Consider the following 20,410-nt stretch of genomic DNA (forward strand, 5'->3'; position numbering starts at 1 on the left):
ATCAGCTGGCTACTCTGTTTGGCATTTCTTTACAGATGGCGTTTTTTTTAAATAAAATATCCCTGGACTGGCTGCTTACTTTGACAACTCAGCCATAACTTGAAAGCTTTCTGACAACCGGGCTGCACCATCGAATAAGTGCCACATTTGAGGCGCAAAAAAATTATTCACTTTGCTTTTTGAGTGATGGTAATCAATTTATTGTAGCCTCCTATATAGGTGCATGCCCTCTTTCTGCATTAAAAAGGCTAATGTAATAAAACAAGGTATTTTTGGCTGTAACAATTGTTATTATAAACTGGTTTAACAAAGAGAAAAAGAAGCTATATTAGGCAAGAAATGAGATCGTGTTTACAATTTTTATAGTTTGATCATAAAGTCACCTTTAAATAAATGGTTCCATTTCTGTCCCCTTTGGTAGTTGTAGCTCTCATTATAAGCATAAGTGGATCTACCTCACACACAACAATGACATCATAAACACAACAAATACCCTAAAAAGACAAAAATGTTTTTGTTTGCATGATGAGTCAAGAAAAGCCTGACATAGGAGACTATAGATGATGCTTTAAATGTGTTTTATTGGGAATTGCGGATGTTTATTCTGGATGTGGTGTACCACTGCATAGGCCCCTGGAACTTTTCACTCAGTCTATCCAGGACCATGTCCAGATACACTAGCCTACAATGTAGCATAAACACAATTCTTGCAGACCACAAATCTCTCCCCTATCTACTTCTGACAACTCTCTGATTCAACACTATGAAGGATCAGCACTCAACTGAAATTCAGTGGCAAACCTATTATTCTCATCATCAATTTTGTTGATAAAAGTAAATCTTTTGGTCCGGCTTATACAGATCATATCAACCTGATGAAAAAATTGAAATTCACTTAAAATTTGATATATTACCAAGACTGTGATCCCTTGCTCTTTACAAAGCATTGCGACACTACAAAACACCATACTCATTGCAAGATATGTCCAAGAGAAATATTCAGGAGACCCATCTTCTGCATCTGTAAACAAGAAAAAGTCACATTTGTAAATTATATGTGGTAATGTTGCTGTTCCTTTGGCTAATTTAATGAATTAATAATGAATTTATATAGTGCCAATGAATGCTATTAAAAATATTTAAAAGCACTTAACATCAACACATTTTAAAAATGATGAGGCTACTACTAGTTCTCATTGATAACAGCAGTGAGTTCCATAACATGAGCAAAGGTGTGATCCCCAAGAGAATAGCAGTTGACTTTTGGAATGTACAGAAGAGATTGTGTACATGAGAAAAGAGCACATGCACAATTAGCAGCATGTTTCAGGGACAGAGATTTTTGATGTAGGCTACACTGTAAATGATAGTTTGAAAGTCTAATAAACACAGCAACTGGATGTATGGCATAAAGGGGAGAACGTACACCGCTTCATGATTGCTGTGGCCGACAAAAATTTATTATTCCATTGCATGATCATAAAACCTTACCTATCTCCCTAGAAAAAGGTATTTAAAGATCCATTCCAGATCAGACATATTAGTGGCTGGTCCAAAATTTACTGGCCACTCAATTGTAAATGAATGTGCATGACAAACTTAATTTATCAGGGCTTCTGATATTTTGTGGTAATACTTTTATCAACCTAGACATTTTCTGTACTTACCAATGTCACAGCATCTTGCATAAAACAGAAAGGAAAGGATAAAGAAAAGTGCACTCAAAAGATCTGCTCTACCAACTAAGCCTGCAACCTAAAAAACATTAAGGGCATTAAATTCGTGAGAGGTGCCTGGAATAAAGCCCCATGCCAGGGGGGGGGGGGGGGGGGGGTGAAAACTATAGAAATTTTTGGGTGGGGATGTGCCACTCACTGGGACCCTGGAACCCTTTATATGAGATTCTTCCCACGTAAATTTTTTTTAGAAAATATAAGAAAAATGCTGCAAAGGTCTTCTGAGATGGGAAATCAAAGACCCCGAGAATGGGGTCAAAAATGCGGGACAATGCCAAATTTCATACCATGGGGACTGGGTATGAGTCCATGTAATATGGGATAATATCAATGCAAGACCAACAAATTCAGCAAGAGCTCACAGAATCCTCAAGTCTGGCATTTATCAGGCAGACATGGGACAAGATACAGCCATCCAAACATTTCTTAGTAAATTTTCAAGTTTTTGAATGGTTGCATCTTGTAATTTCAGCCTGATCAAAATTAACCAAACACAGGTATCTTGTAAATCTTGTTGTTATCTTTCTGTTCACCAGCTTCTTGTGTTAGTAATCCCATAATACAGACTTGTACCCAGTCCAGTTTTATGTTATGAAATCCAGCAATGTTCCCATTTTTAAATTTATGAGAATAATAGAGGGGGACGGGGGGCGGGGGGCGGGCATGCTCCCATATCTCAAAAGATACTGGTGTAGGTTGACCCACTATTGAGAATCATCCAAACAACATTCTCAAAATCATGACTTTTGACCTGCAGCCCATACACTGTTTGCAACCTGAACGAAATGGAAAAAAATGTGATTGTAGATACACAGTTCTACGGGAGTATCCCCTCCTCATGTCTAAATGGTGGCTAATATTATTATTTCCTTCTGTTATACTACTACATGAGAAATTACTGCAATTTGATTGGCTTAGAGCAGTGGTATTTCAGCTTAATTTGAAATACCTACATGTGAAAATTACAAACCTTTTGTGGGTAGCAGTATAAACAAATAATAGCATGATTTGTACGTGACATTTGGCATAAATAACACTCGTGATATTTCAAAATTGTCTCAAATTTCACTCGCCTTACGGCTCGTGAAATTACGTATAACAACTTTGAAATATCACTCGTGGTATTTATACCAAATATCACTACAAATCATGCTATTACCTATACTAATACAGTCAGAGCAAGCATGATATAACCTGAAATTAACGCTGATTTACACCATACAAGGTTTTTGCATGTCTTGCATGTCAAGTGCTTATGATAAGCTTATGACACATTTTGTAACTATAAAAATCTCAAGTATGTGGTAGGTTTCATTTACACCAATATTACAACTTGTGCGGAAGGCTTGTGGTAAGCAAATCACATGTGACAAAGTTGTTCAGTGTAAATTGCATGTGGCTTTTAGCCTGGGTTCCAGAGGTTATTTTTTTTCTTATCATACTGTAAGCACCGTTTTACTTCATCTTAGGCATTTTGAGAACAGGCCTCTGGAGCCAGAATAATTGGCTTTAAGATACCCTTGAAAAATTAACGTGCTACTGATGATAAAACTTTGAGGCAAATTTTCAATTTTAAAACATCCAATATCAACTACAAATTTTTTTCTCATATTTGAAATGGTGAACCAACTTGAATAAAAATATCATTAAATATTTATTGAACTGTTATTATGGTAACAACTCAAATATTTAACGAAAATTGTAACTACCTGCTTAAACCTTAAAAAGTAAATAATTTTACAAGCATAAAAAATAGATAAGCTTAGGTAGTTGGTAACTAGGCAAAGGAGCTTAAATTAAGGTCAGCAATATAAAAAATATCTTAGATTAAAGTTAGAGATACTCATATTTAACTTACACTTTCCGTGTGAATTGGATGCACCGCAAAAATGAGGGCGCCGACCAAACTTGCCTTAGGAGCAGAAAATTGAATGCTTGTGGATTCGCCAGTTAAGCTTATCTCATTCTCGTTAGAGGTCCTTTTTCTGGCGCTAATGAAAACTGAAAAAAGTTTCAAAGTTAACACTGAAACCACAGCATGAAGTATGACATTGAAGAGATGAAATTCCCAAGGTTTTAGTCCACCAGCCAGCCAGTAATTAAATCTAAAAGTCAAAATAGTCAGTGGGCGATAACTTTTGTGGCTTAGATTTGAAGAGATGTTTGTTCCCCAAAAGTCATGAAGAAACAGTTTTCCAAGCGGGACCTCAGGTTTTAGGTCCTTGTTACCCACAATAGCCTCAGAATCGTCGAACACAAATCCTGCATTGCAGGAATTCCAATAACAAATTATTGAAACAAAGAATACGATGACAGATGCAACGTGAAACGAAAAGCTGGGAACGGGAAAATCACAATCAATTTCTCCACCGCCCACCACAAAGTCAAAATATGCATCTCTGCGTTCCTCTTCGACGAAATCTTTCCCATTTCTTCTGTGGGGTCTGCTTCCATTTGCTCTGAACTTGGACGCCATAAAACAAGCCTCTTTAAAGGTAATTTGAGGCGAATTTTTAAGCTAATTTCCAGCGGGTGGAACTCAACATTTTCAAACAAAGCGCGAACAAAACCAAAACACCATCCGAGCACCTGCAGACGAAAGCTTCCACTTTCTAGGGAGGGGTAAGAAGAGAAGTCAAAGTTGTTGCTAAAAACAACATATAACGATAGAGACGTTATTTCATTCAGTACCAAAAAATTTCCCTCAAATGAGACCTAAGATCCTCATGGCAGTACACGATAAAAAATATGCAATTTTGACAGTCAAATTTTGCAAAAACTCGAGCAACAACCTCGATTTTACCTTCCTCTCCCTAGAAGGGTAGCTAACAAAGCCGCATAGAATGCTGGGACTGTCTAATCAAACATGGCGGATTTATAGGCAAGTAAGTTAAGATTGATGTTAATATGGCGTGCAATCAGGTCTAATTTAAAAGCTGAAGAGGTCACATAGCCTTGTCATAATTTGTTATTTTTTACAAGTTTTTAGCACATATAAACGGGTGTCATCCTTTTGATTTTCACCCCGGAAGTAAGGTATCATTTTACTGTTGCGCAATGTTCCAGTTATGCTACGTGGAAATTTTGGTGATTGGGTTCACATTAGCTTATATGAGAGCTAAGTTATCGACTTTTGAGGTTTATATTGATCCTTTGGTATGTGTGCATGTCATGTGAATTAGAATACAGGGTCTTGTCATCGCTTGATACGGTCCTGTGTCTCTTGATTGGTTTGTAATTTTGCAGTGCAGTTTTATCATGCAGTTAATATTTTGAGATCATTACACTAGTACTGGCCGTGGATTAGCCCTTGATCATGATAATTGGATGATCAACTCCCTCCCTACTTAGGAACTAGATGCTATTGGTTTTATCTCCTTTTTATGTTCTCTTAAATTTGTCTTTGTTGATTTCTCGGAAATCTGAACTGAGAAAAATTAGGGAGAGTTGAAAAAACTGACCCCCACTCCGCGGACTACCCACTGACCCCAGTCCGCGGACTACTCTACGGACTAGTCCGCGGACTACCCTGCGGACTACCCTAACTAATCAACCAAATTTACTTTCACGGAGAAAAGAGTTAGAAGAAGCGTACCTGCCTACAAGATCACACTTGATAAACAGCCGCCATCTTGATTTTCGCCATTTCACTCGACCCAGCCCTTCTTCTTCATTGCTACGTCCATTGCAGCTTCCGTTCTTGGATCGTCACGCAACGCTTCTCTAATTGTAAAGAAGTTGTAAAAGAGTGGGTTTCATCAATTGTTAATGTCGATGGCAAACAATTGAAACAAATTAAAAGGGATGAATATTCAACACACAATTACCGGTCATCCATTGCAGAACGGCGTGCTCTGACTTGTGGCCGATGAAGACTGGGGCGAGGCTAAAGGAGAGCTGGGTCGAGTAAAATGGCGAAAATCAAGATGGCGGCTGTTTATTAAGTGTGATCTTGTAGGCAGGTACGCTTCTTCTAACTCTTTTCTCCGTGAAAGTAAATTTGGTTGATTAGTTAGGGTAGTCCGCATGGTAGTCCGCGGACTAGTCCGTAGAGTAGTCCGCGGAGTAGTCCGTAGAGTAGTCCGCGGACTGGGGTCAGTGGGTAGTCCGCGGAGTGGGGGTCAGTTTTTTCAACTCTCCCGAAAAATTAATTATTAAGTCAACTCAGATTAGGCTCGATTTCCGCCGTCTCCCGGGTCCGGTCTTTGCCTAACTCAGATCAGCTGTTAGTTAACACAGATGACAAGTCAATGTTATTGTCTTGTCTACTTGATTTATTGTCTCATGGTCTTGCTTTCTTTCTTTACAGGGGCATAGTACAGTATAAGGAACATTGATTACTTCAATTAAATTTTAAAAATGGCACAGCTTTTGGAGCCACTTCCATTGGAGATGGAGAGGTAGTTAACCACTAATATATATTTTTAATTATCTTCCAAAATCAAGTTATTATACCATGTGGTTTTGTCTTAGCCTATTCCGATTGTACTCTTCTGTAAAAACAAAAAACACCATTGTTTCTGATGGTGTGTTATAATTTTTACAAAACAGATTCTCTCTACAAAGACGTGAAAAGGATGGCGAGCATACGTTAGGTGAGAATAATAAGATTCACAATAAGCTCTCTTACAGTGTGACTACTGTAACCGGGGCCACTTAGACAAAGTTGACCAATCAGATTACAGGAAAATAACACTACATTCACTGTAACAGACCTTTCAGCAAACACAAGCTCAAAAGATCAGGTCTGTAGGCTGTAATTGGTTGATTTCGATCCATGTTGTTTATTTTGATTATGATTGATAATTAACTTCCTCAGAATGTATTGTTATTTTCCTTTTTATATCTATTTATTTTTTATGGTAATGTTACGGTAATGATGAATGCACAAAAATAATGGCTCTTGTAAAAATACAAGAGTTCAACCAGTTTCAGAGTAACAAGTGGATTTCGTTGTTCATAAAATATACAGTATTTTATGACCTTATTTGATTATTGTTATTGTCTTGTTATCATCATCTTCATTATTTTCATTGTTATGATGATAATATTTTTTTTGACAGTGGATTACAGTAAAGTACCACGTTCAAGTGGAGATGGCATGGAGTATTCTTCTAGTAATTCCAGTGATGGAAGTATCTCTGAGGGGAGTGATGATAGTGAACTGTCGCAAAGAAAAATTACATCTTTACCAACAACTACAAAAAGCCAAATGTTTGGAAACAAAGTAGTTTGTTCCTCAACTGGGAGAAAAAGCATGGCACAACCAAAGAACTATCAAGAAAAACAGAGGAATACAAATACTCAGGACATACTTAACCACCAGATTCAAAGTGGACATGGTTACTCACCAACATCTGTCTTAAGAACTGAAAATAAATATTATGCAGAAAATGATGAACACCCCAAACCTAAGGCAATTTATCCACAAAACTCAACAAATATTTTACTGCAAGGTGCTGAGTTACCGAGATTAGACCATCAGTTGGGAATATCATTAAAAGGAAATGATCAAGTTCCATCTTTAGCTATGCCAGTCGCAGATCTCAGCTATAAAGAGCTTGCTGTGAAGACTATTGTGGTAGAACACGCAGCAGAGTTTGTGGATAGTCAGAAAGTTATTAATGACCTTGAGGAACAAAACTCTAAGTTGGTTGAGGAGAAAACAAAGCTTTCTGTGCAGCTTGGTGTCCAGACTAAGGTTTGTACAAAAAATAATAACTAATTGTTACCGGTAGTTAAAAAATATGTTTTCTGAACCCCAAGATCATGATCAGGCCACTCTTTTTTGTTCCCCGCTCTGATGACATAAGGAACATTTTATTTTTTATCTTTTTTGTTATTGTACAATTTCTCTGTCAAATTTTACAGTGTCACCGAGAAAACCATGAACACTTAAAATATTTTAAGAATGCTTATTGTGTTACGACCAATCACAGCAAAGATCAGGGGCACGCCAACTAGCTACAAAACCACAAAAACTAATAAATATTCTTGCCTGCAGTTTAGTTTCTCACGCCCAATTGGCTTTTACCTTGCAACACAATAACATTCCAGAAATATTTCTGGTGTTCACGGTTTTCCCAGTTTGATTGTAAAAATCAGTCGATGAGTATAACAAAAGAGTTTTTAGCAAGTAAAGATTAGTTAAAGGTGATAAGAAAAAGCATTTGTAGTAAGTAGCAGACTTTTAATTTTGTTGCAAAGCAAGGTGTAATATTATTATTATTTGGCCCCATCAGGGTAAATGAAGACAGGTGACAGGGCTTGAAACAGCGACACAAGACACAAGAATAGCAACAAAGTTGGATTCAAACTGAACATGATACCATAGAACACAACTGATAACACAAATAGACATTTTTTCCTCCTTTTCAAAATAGTGGTTTCAATAGTGCAAAGTCTTTGATATCAAGCTACTTTTTTATTCTCAAGTAAACAAAACTTCATTTTCATATGGAATGTTTTAAATTTACACTTGACAAATTCATTTTGACATGCAATATCAAAGTCTCACTTAGTCTACATTCACATGGCACCGGACAAATTTTTAACCAAATGAAAATTTGTGCATTTAGGTGTTCTGTTCACATAGAACCACATTAACCATACCGAAATCTAGATGCCTAGCCATTCAAAGCTCCGTGTGAACAGAGCAAAAATATTGAACTGTCACGTGTGAACTAATAATATCGTCCCAGGGAGTCTTTAAGAGATGGGGGGCAGGGATTTCCCCCGCTACTATGAGCATGGCCCCCATCTACTTTCAAAGGAAAATAGAAGAAAAATAGAACCAGAAAAAACCCATAGCTGTTTGATTTCCCACCTACTTGTTGTATTTACCCAGCAACTTGAAATCTTAGTGACAACCCTGTTGTCCAGTCATATTTTTCAGCTGGTTGAAAATTCATCTTGTGCCATGTGAATGTAGCGTTAGTTTCTCGAGCAAATACAAGGCAAATTGGAAAGAGAACAAAAAGTTAATCAGAAGCTGACCCCTTTAAAGCTTTTTTCATGCATCCTTTCATTTATGCCTTTCATCAAGGGAGGAAAAAATTCAAAATTAAATTGTGATGACATCACAAGAGAAAGGTTTGTCTTCTTACACTAGGTAATGAGAGGAAAGTCTTAAGTAAAGTGTTAATAGGTCATAAATCTTTTTTTTTCTCTCTTCTGAACAGGTAAATGGAGAGATAAAGAGGTTACTAGTAGCATCAGTTGGAGAAGATATTGGGCAAAGGTATTTCAAAATTCTATAACTGCTTCTGGTAGGTTGGAAAAAATGTAAAGAAATATTCACAAATTAGATGGATACATATATTGTAGGTTTAATTTGTTTGTGTTGCCTTTTTTCAAAAAGAGTTTATTTTTCATTTTTGTCTCAGAACTGAGTACATGGATTTTCTGCCTCAGCCACTGCAAATTGTAATACTAATTTTACAAAATTTTGTTGTTCTTACAAAATCAGGTTGGAAGACTTGGTCAATAGAAATGTCCAGCAAACTGTTGAACTTAAACACTGGAAAAAAATGTGTGAAGAATACTCTGAGGAGTCAGACAGGCTTGAGATTGAATGTGATGTATGGAGGACAAAATTTCTTGCAAGCAGGTAAGAGTGGTGTTTTACTGTCTCATTGCCTACATGCAAGTTTCGCATCTTGCTCATCAGGAACAGTAAAAAGTTGTCAACCAAAAAATTGGGTACTTGGAGCGATCAACTCAGTCTTTCTTTTATCGTCAGTGAAAATCACACATTTACCTAGTATGTAATCTTTAAAAAAAATTCTTCCATAACAGGGGCGGATCCAAGAATTTTTTTAAGGAGGGGTGCACTCACCAATAAACCACATAGTTTTTTTTTTGGCAGAATACCAGTTGTATTCGAAAACCACAGGTCATCTCAGGGAGGGGTGCACACCCCCTGCACCCTCCCCCTAGATCCGCCCCTGCATAATAATGTATCCCTGTAGCATTTGCACCTTAGTTGTGGGTCCCACATACAGGTAGAAATTTTTCATCTCAGCTCAATGCTTTTGACCCAATTTCTCATGCTAGGCAGAAAAAATGTGAGCTATCGCAGTCTTAAATGATACCTTCTAAAAAGATGTCATTGATAATGATTATGACATCTTATAACATCAGGGTTGTAACTTTTAGATTTCAAGTTGTCAGGTGTATGCTGATTTAAAGCAGGGAATTGAACAGCTAGAAGGTTAAATTGGATCTGTTTCCCATTTGTTTTCCTCTGAAGGTAGCCAGGGGTCTTTTTCTTAGTAGCCCAGGAAAATCCCTAGCCCCCAGCCAATAGTCGCAGCCCTTTAACATGAAATAAACCTGAACCAATTTTTAAGAAGAGAAATTCAGTCAAAGTGAATGATCGTACTTTCCCAAAAACCTCCCAATGTTAGTAGGAAAGTCACTGTTGCTCATTTGGAGAACTTCAGAACTCTTTTGAACGTCTTCAGAAATCATCGGATGCCTAAGAATATATTGAGATCATCTACAAAAAATTGTGGCACTTGCAGAGCTTCTCATGAGGATGAAAATCTAGACAAGTTGACTCCTCTTCAGTACCTAAATGTTAAATAAAAACATAGTGTTTTTGCCTTAAGAATGATGTCTGATGAACTGTCAAGTTGGAAGGTAGCACTCTATGCCAGATACCGACAAGCACAGAGTGCTTTGCAGAGATTGCTAGATGAGAGAGCTCAGCTGCAGAAGTACTTGATTGATACCAAGAGGCAAGTAACAAGCTTGGCTTCTATGGACATAAATCGTATAGGACCCACATCCCTGCTTCAGCATCTTCTTTATGTTCACTGAAATCATCATCATCATCACCATCATAATTATCAGCATGATAGTAATAACAATGATAATAAACAGCTATAATAATTAATATAGTAGTAATCAATTATGATTATTATAACTTTGCCAGTAAAATAATTGACTTTAAAAAAAAAATAAGCACAAGCACAAGGATCTGAAAAAAAAAGAGAAAAATATATTTTTTTATTCTAGTCTTTGCTTTTACATTGTGCACGTGCATCAGAAGCATTCATTTTCTTTCGAAACAAGACTCTTACACTTGCACTTATACTTACATTGCCAGTGTAAACCAGACTTAATTGGATGGATATTCGGTCAAAAACTTGGACATTTGGCCCTGAAAAGAACTTTTTGTCCTGGCCTATGTCTTTATTCTATTCTATTTTATTTTTTGATTTTTTTTTAAAATAGAAATGCATCCAGCTGCTCTCATGTGGTCAGTTATTGTTCAAACATTTAGTTAGTCTGCTGCTTTCATTATTAATAAAAAGAATAAGAGTAAATACTTAACTATCTACTTCCCTTATGGGGTTTTGAGGGATAATGAAACAAAAATTTCAAATAGAACATAATATATTTAAGAATCCCAACTGGTAGAAGACGAACCAGTGTGCTATTTACAAGTGTCGCCGAGGATTTGAACTTGGGACTACCAAGAACAAATCCAGCTGGTGGTTAGGGCAGGACTATTGAACTCATGGCTTCAGGATTACAAGTCCTAACTGCTCAGCCATGCTGTGATAGGTTCCTTGCTTGGAGAGGCCTCTTGTCCGGCAAATACCTCTGCTTGCAGGGAGTATGGTAGCCTCTGAAAACATCTGTTTCTCCACGCTCTTCGCCACTGGGGACGTTTCGTGCGGAGGAACTTCTGCGACTCAGCGACAGAAATTCCATACTGATGACGTAAAATATGTCCAGAATCCAGTCAGAGGCTCTGATTGGTCAACGGAGTAGTTACATTGTTTTAGCTATAGGCCATTTGCACTAAGAGGTCACGTGATATCGTTTTCATGGAAATGAAAGTTATATATTTTGCCTTCGAAAAACGATTAGTGGGTCATATTTTAAACAACATATTTGTCATTTGGTTTTTCAAACCCGCGGCATTTTCGTAAAATGAGTAAATTCGTATCTGGTCACGTGACCAAAATGTGATTTTTAAAATTATGAATTATCTCTTTCCGAACACAAATTTTGCACTTAAAGTTCAAGGGAAATGTTGAAAAGATGAAGTGGTAACCTTTACAGCATATCTGAGCGTAGCTATTTAACGTTTAACAAGGTAAAAGCAAAAAGAAGTTTTGGCCAATACAAATCATACATTTTCGGCCAATACAAATCATACTACTTTGATGAAAAATCAAAGTCCCATAAAATATCTCCCTTAAGTGCGTTTCCTTTCAAACTGCGCGTGTAAGATAATTTTTATGTGCTCTGTCAATTTTTGGCATCAGCAAGATTCCAACTCATTGTTTAAAGGAAGCAATGGTCACGTGACCTCTTAGTGCAATTGGCCTATTGTTTACGAATGACAGACAAAAGACAAAAGGCCACAAAGGTCAAATGTAAACGCGATGAATCTCTAACAAAACAGTCAATATTTTTTGGAATATAGTCTTCTCTAGAACAAGCATTTGAGTTTTGCTGGAGCTTGTTCGCAGATGAACACAACACTTTACCAAAATCGACCAGGAGAAACCTTAAATTGAATAAATTTACTTTTGGAACCCCATGACTACCAGATTTATTAAGTAAACATTGATTTGCATCATCAGTATGGAATTTCCGTCACTGAGTCGCAGACCTTCCTCCGCGCGAAATGTCCCCAGGGGCGAAGAGCGAGGAGAAACGGATGTTTTCGCAGGCTAGGAGCGTGGTAGGGCTGGGCTTTACATAAATAAATTACCTACTCCTTATTGTCATCCGTGGATATGTCCTGTGAGCTTAAATTGATTAGTCTCCCTCAGAGCTATTTTTGTCTCATCACACAATGCTCCTTTTCGGGATCATTATTGTGTAAGGTAAAGGCACACACGAGCCAAAGGCCCAAACGGCTGGAGCTTATCCCGGTTTCATTAGCATGAAGCACCTAGGAGTATTGCTACTCCCCCCTTGACGGGATGTTAGTCCATTGCAGGGTTACTTCCAGCAGGTATGTCGCCGGTACCCATTTATACACCTGGGTGAAGGGAGACAAAGTGGAGTAAAGTTCCTTGTCTAAGGAAACAACGCAATAGGCGAGGCTTGAACCCCGGACCTCCAGATCCAGAGGTCGAGGTGTTAACCACTCGGCCACACACGCCTCCTAACATCATTGCGTGACGAGACAAAAACAGCTGTAGCATGGGAGACTGAGATGATATGGGATATTAGGGCCATTTATAGGAGGAAAAATAAGACGCGTCTTAAATAAGACGCGAACTTTCCGTATAAACGGCACATTTCGTCTAAGATAAGACGCGGCTTATCTAAGACGCGTCTTATTAGATAAGACATGCTCGTATAAATGGTACAGTTCGCGTCTTATGTAAGACGCGTCTTATTTTTCCTCGTATAAATGGCCCCATTGTCCTCTTTCCTTGTCAGTGAAATTACATACAGACACACGGTTAGAAAAATTTAGTGGGTTCTAGTTTTTAAAAGTAGAACTTCTTTTAGTCTGCTACACAGTTGTTCTTTGTGTCATCACACCACACAACACTCCTGTTTGTGAGGAGGAGTGTTGTGTGATGACATAAAGGACGGCTGTGTAGCAGACTATACCTCGTTGGGAGAATTTTTAATTTTTATAATGTATAACCCACAACATAGTTAGTAGATGCCCATAATAAAGTGAATTCTTAGGTAATTGACTGATTTTTTAGTTTTTTTACATTGCAGGTGTATTCAGTCCTTATATTCAATGCTGAAAAGCACAGGTGGTATTCTTCACGGATCCTTTCCTTCATTGTCCTCCGCAAATGAACAGAACATTGTAGAAATAGCTTCATTAAACAACTCCTTGGCTGAAGAAACTTTAGATCTTGCTCAGAATGTTTTGCCAGCGTTGTCACTCTCAGAGACATCACTTATGTTAACTCATGAGTCAGTGGAGAACACAGAAAAACTCAAGATGGGACCAACTTCTGCTGAAAAACTAGCTTTACAGGTGAATTTTACGTGGCTGGCTTGTGACTATGAGTGCACTGCATACTCAGGAGGGAGACTCAAAAAGAGTTGTAGAATTCAAATAAAATCTTTTCGTCAGTAATTCAAGAGGCATAAAATCTGGAGACTGTCTCGTTAAAATTCTATTTTATCCGGCAGACTTGGTGACCTGTACGGGGGACAGGGTGAACTATCCAGTACACGAAAATTTCGGTAGAGTTGGCAGTGATTTCTTTTGTCTCCTCTGTATTAATATTTCCCTGCCAGCAGAGGTCTCTCATGGCATGAAAAAAAAATGTACCGAATGTACAGTACTGGCGTCTACTGGCGTTTCCTTTACAACCAGTAAAGTTTTAATCACGTGCGACACAACTTACAGAACCAGTTTGCATAATAACAACTGTGGGCTCAGAAATATCCAGCATGGAGTCTCAACAGGACAAGCGCATTCTACAATAAACGAAACCAGTTCTGAAAACCAGTCAGTTTCGGCCACAAATGTGGTCGGCGGCTACATGGAAGAACGCCTCGGGGGTCGACAGAGGTCTTCCTCTATCCTCTCCTTATTCTCTTGTTATGAGAGACCTGCTAGCAGGGAATTATAATAAGTGTAGTGAACTGTAGTTTCTCTCCATTCCAATATCATTCTTCCCTTCTCGTACCTTTTACCCCCAGAGTCATCACTTGTTGTAGTTCTAACTCATCAGTGGATGAAACTCTGTTTTTTGATCAATCACCACTCAATTGAAACCTCTTCAGCAGTACTTTTCACAAAGTGACATTTGTCTTCAGCACTTCACCCCATGAAATTTGGTGTATCTCATAGAATTCCTTGAATTCTGAATGGTCATAACCAACTCTTAAAATTTCATGTAAAGGTTTAGTCTGGTACCACACACGTAGAAGATCCGCAACCCCGGTCCGGCAAGACACGCTGTTCAAGACCCTGAATAGTGCAATTGTATACCCTGTTTATGACCGCGAAATCTAAATCTAAATCTAAATAATTACTGTATACTAATCTGTCATATGGGATGTAAGATAACCTTGCTCTGTTCAGCGGAACATCCCTGTTAAGATGTCCCCTCCGCCCAACGGGTCTATAACAGATTTGACTGAAAACAGAGCCATTTTTTTTCTGTTCATTAGGTCTTATCAGATGACGTGGATCTTCAAGCCGAACAACAGCAACTCAGTGGTGTTATGAAAAGAATGTCGCAGCAGTACATTGGTCATGATTATCAAAGCCGGTTTGCTACCAAGAACTTCAGAGTAACTTATGACTGCTGTGAGAGGTGTACGGGAGCTCTTCAAGTGGTGTAGACACAGGCAGACCACCCTCTGTTCTCAGAAGAAACACTGGCCTGTTCCATGCTAGCCTCTCACGCAGATAGTGGAGTGTGGCTCGAAGTCAGAGAGGATCATTATACGTTTTTGGGAAACTGTCAACCTACCCCTCCCCTCAGCCAACATGTTGCCTTAAGTGAGAAGTAAGTGTTAATGTTGGCTTAGGGGAGGGGTAGGTGGGCAGTTTCCCAGAAACTGATAATGATGCAGAAAAATGTAAGGGGGGAGAGAGGAGGAAACTTCTCTTCGTTCTTTCGCTTTTACTCCCTTTTCCACTGCGTCGCTGTTTTTCCTGCTCAAATAAATTTTCAAAAATATCCAGATACGAGTGGACGAGGCCTTGCATTGTGCCATTAAGTGATCACGCAAATAGGAGCTGGTCAACTCCGGGTTTAGTGCTATAACAGTAGAGAGGCTTTATTAAACCGAGGTGGAAAAAAAACCACCTCAGAGAATACAGACACATTGAACAACGTTTTTTCGTTTTCATATATTAATTTCTTGACGGACAATGCGCGCGTTGAATTGAATGTACTCACTCGTACATGAAAAGGAGAAAGGCTTCGATAGAATTCTGACAATTTATAAATATAAATAAATATAAATTCACACGGACTTTTACATATGTTTTATACAAATAATGCATTGACATATTACAGCCACGGTCGAAGAGTAACAAAGAGTACATTTCTTTGTCTGTCACTAAGCGGCTTTCCTGCCTTCACCGTTTAGTTCTAGGAGGTTCAGAATCGCAAACCTAAGGTCTTGGGCTTGTTTCCCGCTTAGAAATCTAGCTGAATTTGTCTCTCCGTCGTTCCGGGTTCGACATTAGGAAGCTTTAGCGTCGACGACGGCGAAGGCAACGTGAACGCCAACAAAACGGAAGAAAAAGATTTAACAAGCAAAACGGCATCACACTTTTTTGTTCATTTCCTTGCCGTCAATGCACGACTACGACGTGGAGTTCTCTTATGCGGCGTTTTATGGAGCACGTAAACACACGGCCACGAATCTTTCTTTTTCCTTCAAAACTTGGGTTCGGTCCCGAGTAATTCAATTCCAGGGAAATTCACCTTCATTTGACATTTTCCAAAAGTGACTGAGTAATACCGACAAAGTTTGCAACAACAGTAAGTCTGTAAATAGTTTTGATTTTGCTACCGTTTGGCCGTCGTCGTTGCTGTAAAAGGTTCCTATTACGTTGTTTTCCCGGACGGCAACTTCGTAAGGAAACGATCCGGGGTGTACTCCCATATTAAGGGCAGATTCATGCCCAGTCGTTATTTGTGTTTTAGGGGTGAAAGAGACGAGGGAAAAATTGTCGCCCCCTTCGCATAAGTCCCCGCGCGCCTCAACCTAACCCCGGCACCCTCTCTTACCTATTTTCCTCACCCCCAAAGCACATAAATAGCTACTAGGTACGGGTCTGTTTTAAGGGGGTGGGGTTATCGTCGGGAAAATTAGAATTACTGGGCGTGGCTCAATCTTTATTTGACCCCTAAAAGATACAGCTCTGAAACAAAAGCAAGATAAATTGTTATCATATTAATTTGAATAGTGAAGATGTCATTGAATGCTTTCTTCTGCGTTAAGTTTATTTTTTCTTTTCGTCTGTTTCGTTCTTTATTTCTTCACGCACAACCGTAAGCGAAACCATCATCCGAAGGTAACTGAAATGTGCGTTTCGTGCTGAAAACCTCAAGCTGAACCTGTATCCGCAATTTAGACTCCTTGACGAGACGACCAGTATCACCGCTCTTTTAATAACGGAACTATTTCCCCGGGGGAAATTAAGAATAATAATAGTAATAATAGTGATGATGATGATGATGATGATAATATTAATAATAATAATAATAATAATAATAATAATAATAATAATAATAATAATAATAAAGGTCTTTATTCAAGGTTTTAAACGTTAAAACTTACAAGTTCTATTATAAAATGAAGATAAAACTGTGTGAGTCTAAAAAAATATCAATAAAAATAAATAAATACTAAATTACAATCTATTTAAAATCAAAGAGACAAATTAGCAATGACCAGGGCGATTTGAATTTCAATCAGATTTCCGACGGCTTGTTAGCCTGGGTACCAGAGGTTCTTTTTCTCTGGCGTTCAGCTGGATGTTTCGGTGTCACTAGTAGGACTTAACCGCAACCGGAAAACGCGCATAAAATGTCTCTGGCACCCAGGGTAAAGGTTGTATGCACTTCTTTCATTCTAGACTAGGAATGCCACTGATGTGGCATCACTCCCTTCATCGGACATAAACGCTTCTACTTCGGCTTCCATACTGGCTCTGTAACCTTCTCTATGGTAGGTTGAGAACATCGTCGAAGTAAACACTGATTGATCGTCAAATGCTGTGGGAAGGCTCCACAAATTGCCTGTGACAAACTACGACATGCGTCTCCATGGCAACATTCACAGCAACAAAACGTCAATCGATCAGCTTCATCCGCGGATAACTCAGGCCCATTTCCTCACAGACTCCTCTCGATGTCAACGCATCCACGTCTCGCATCGTATGGTTGTTACACCTTTATCAGGATGTCTGGGCTTTATGTAGAGTATTTCCCCTTCAGCAACCTTAGTCTTCCCCTCTCCGTTGGTATTTTTGTCATAATAATGCACTTTGAACCTATATGCGTATTACAGGTGTAAAGTTGACCTTAATTAGTTTATACGGAGAGCGATTCGGTTTGAACTCGCTCTGTCGAGCCAGCCTGTTTACCCCAGCTAATGATTTCCAATCGTTACAAGCTAATTTCTAGCTATATTAAACTTGCGACCCCAAATTTTAGAGCAATCATTCACTTATTCTACAAACGTTTCAAAACTGATGGGTGGATTTACTGGTACCCTGCGTAACAGGTGCCGGTTATTAGGGAGTTTTAGCAACAACGATGGCGACCGCAACGAGAAAGTCAAAAAAGACGTGAAAATGCCTAATTTCACGTTTTAAAGAAGATTCAAACAAGGGACGACGAGATTTTCTTTCTTTTTCTAAACTTGAGTGCGGTCCTCAAGAAATCAACTCCAGGGAAATTTGCCTCCATTAGAAATTTTCAGCGAATTTGAATAAACGCGACAAAGTTGAAAAAAACGCCAATTCATTCTAAAGTTGACGTTTTCGCTGCCGTCGCCGTTGTCGATGCTAAAAGTCCCTATTTATTTAAAGGCCGCGCGAGGGCAACACGAGAAGGGGTGAGGAGGCCTCCTCTTTTTTTCTCCCCTCGCGCGTCCTCGAGATTTCTTCCTTCGCCCTAGAAAACAAACCGGCGCCTGCTGCGGGGGCTAATGTAGGGGTCTGAACCAAAAGACCCTCACTGCACGGCGATATCACGTGCGTGAGAAGGAATCGGGTAATAGGAATAAATAAGAAAAAAAGTTACTAAGTAACAAAAAATAAATAGAGAGCTAGATTTCTTTCAAGAATAGAGTTCCTCTGTGGAGGAGCGTTCACTTGATAGATTGTATTGGGTCTTCCAACCTCTCCCCAGGCCTTGTTTCCTTCCCTTCTCTCTCCATCTCCTATTTTCTAGGGTAAAAGCCATGGGAGCGAGGTTCTTAGATGTTCTTGTCAGAGGGTCACTTTGAAAAATTGTACAACCTAAGAAACTGACCTGTAACTTCTAGGCTGCCGGATCCAACACTTGTTTCCACGACCTTATCCCGTATATTCTCTGCAATGTCCAGTCCATCCATCCCTGAAAATGAACAAACGAGCTTTTTTCTGGCCAAATCTAAAGCTGTCAAAAGAGAGCTTCCACAGTCTTCGTCTAATATGGTACGACCTCCATCCACCGACACAATTTTACTCAGTCTTAACTTCAAGAGTGGAAGGATACCCAAGTTTGGGAGCTGGAGGCCTGGGACCTTGGTTGACAATTTTCATTGCGTTGCGAATAAAGTTGACGTAATAGAAATTGACAGTCAACCACCTTTTAAAAGAAATTCATGCTAATTCCACGTGTCATGGAGGACGTACTGACAAGCAACGACAATTGAGTTGTCTTAATCTTCTTCAATAAAAACAACTGTCACTAATTTTCTGGGCCCAGTTCTTCGAAGGCCGATTAGTGCTAATCCGGGGTTAATTTTTAATCCGCGTTTCTTTTCCTGTCGTTCAAAAGCATTTAGACTTGCTACAAGTCAGCCTCATGAGTTTCTTAGCGAGCGGACCGAGCTTAATTTTACGCCGCGAAGCGGCCAAGCGAGCGACAAGGTCACGAGAGGACAAAGGACTTTTTCGAAAGTCAAAAAAGTATTTTCCGGGTTAATTTCCTCAGTCTATTCTTTTTAGAGTATCCAATTAAAAAATCACGTGCAAAAAGGATTAAACTGAATTACTTTTAAAGCTTTCGTACCTGAATTCAAATTTCGCAATAACCCTGGGTTCGCTTAACCCACCTTTCAACAACCCCGCCCTGGTGGGAAAATGAAGTTTAATTTTCCGTTGAGTCTATTTTCTTAGACTACGCTGAATCCTTGAAGTTTCCCTAATACATAAGACAGCCAAAATATAGTCATATGTGCATTGGCAGAGAATTAGAGCTGAAAAGTGGAAAATTACTTAATAAAAATAATAGTTTAAAGAGGTAAATATAGTTAACGTGTTAGAACGCCTTCTTCCAGCCATTAACCCAGAAAAGCCTTTGCAAAACGTTATTTGGTCTTTCACCACACAGGGTGCCAGAAGTTTTTTTCTCATTGGAACCCGCGAAAGCGAGTCGCGAAGCTGCGAGAAAAAAATTCTCTCTCGCCGACCAGGCTTCGGTTGTTCAAAAGCTGGATTGCACTATCCACCGGATAAATCACTATCCAGTGGATACGTATTAGGGATTGAAACTGATTGCGTTATCCACTAGATAGAGTTTTATAACCAGCGGATAGCTTTATCCACGTCTTGAACAACTGGGGCCAGCACTTCGCAAAAAAGGAAAAATAGCGCCGCTATTTTTCCTTCGTCTCTTCCCATGAGACCCCGCGCGCCTTAACCTAACCCCCAATCTTCTTTCACCCCCAAAAAAACATAAATAGCGCTGGGTAGGAGCCTGAGATATATCTATGACCGTGAGGTACCATGGCTTAAATGACGGACAACCAAAGGAGTACCGCGACGTTAATGACATCAGGTCATGCAGTCATTCATTGGTCAAACCATTTACATGATCACTAATTTGAAATGAGAAATGCCAAAGTATAAAGCAAGTCTAGTGCGGAACAATGTTATTTTAATAATACTGATAGCGTTACATGTATTTCAGCAAGGCTATATCTAATAAGCATTTTGCAAAGCATTAAAACAATAGTTAATTATGTAATCCCTAGATTCTTATTTA

The 20,410-nt window shown here is 38.9% G+C and overlaps 2 protein-coding genes and 1 pseudogene across 3 annotated transcripts in view; 1 reads left to right on the top strand and 2 right to left on the bottom strand.

Annotated features, from left to right (window-relative positions):
• Positions 1–20,410, bottom strand: part of LOC140949434 (fibroblast growth factor receptor 2-like) — a 236,244-nt gene that overhangs the window by 85,508 nt on the left and 130,326 nt on the right. The window lies entirely within an intron of this gene.
• Positions 4,600–16,633, top strand: LOC140949928 (golgin-45-like). 2 transcript variants are annotated; one of them, XM_073399081.1, is made up of 9 exons: positions 4,600–4,767; positions 6,046–6,136; positions 6,288–6,331; positions 6,800–7,437; positions 8,918–8,976; positions 9,205–9,345; positions 10,349–10,477; positions 13,446–13,713; positions 14,862–16,633. In XM_073399081.1, exons 2-9 carry the CDS (start codon positions 6,096–6,098, stop codon positions 15,033–15,035), a joined length of 1,494 nt encoding a protein of 497 aa, XP_073255182.1. In that variant the 5' UTR covers positions 4,600–4,767; positions 6,046–6,095; the 3' UTR covers positions 15,036–16,633. The 2 variants fall into 2 exon arrangements, with proteins under 2 accessions (XP_073255182.1, XP_073255183.1); XM_073399082.1 differs by lacking the exon at positions 4,600–4,767 and adding an exon at positions 4,853–4,892.
• LOC140950677 (uncharacterized) lies at positions 17,286–19,598 on the bottom strand (annotated as a pseudogene).

The sequence above is a fragment of the Porites lutea genome, chromosome 10, assembly GCF_958299795.1.
Source record: "Porites lutea chromosome 10, jaPorLute2.1, whole genome shotgun sequence".
NCBI lineage: Eukaryota > Metazoa > Cnidaria > Anthozoa > Scleractinia > Poritidae > Porites > Porites lutea.

Excerpts from the sequence above, each read along its gene's own strand:
- LOC140949928 (XM_073399081.1), top strand. The coding sequence starts at position 6,096 with ATGGCACAGCTTTTGGAGCCACTTCCATTGGAGATGGAGAG. Across the intron at positions 6,137-6,287 it reads CTTCCATTGGAGATGGAGAG|ATTCTCTCTACAAAGACGTG; the intron begins GTAGTTAACCAC and ends TTTACAAAACAG. Across the intron at positions 9,346-10,348 it reads ACAAAATTTCTTGCAAGCAG|AATGATGTCTGATGAACTGT; the intron begins GTAAGAGTGGTG and ends TTTTGCCTTAAG.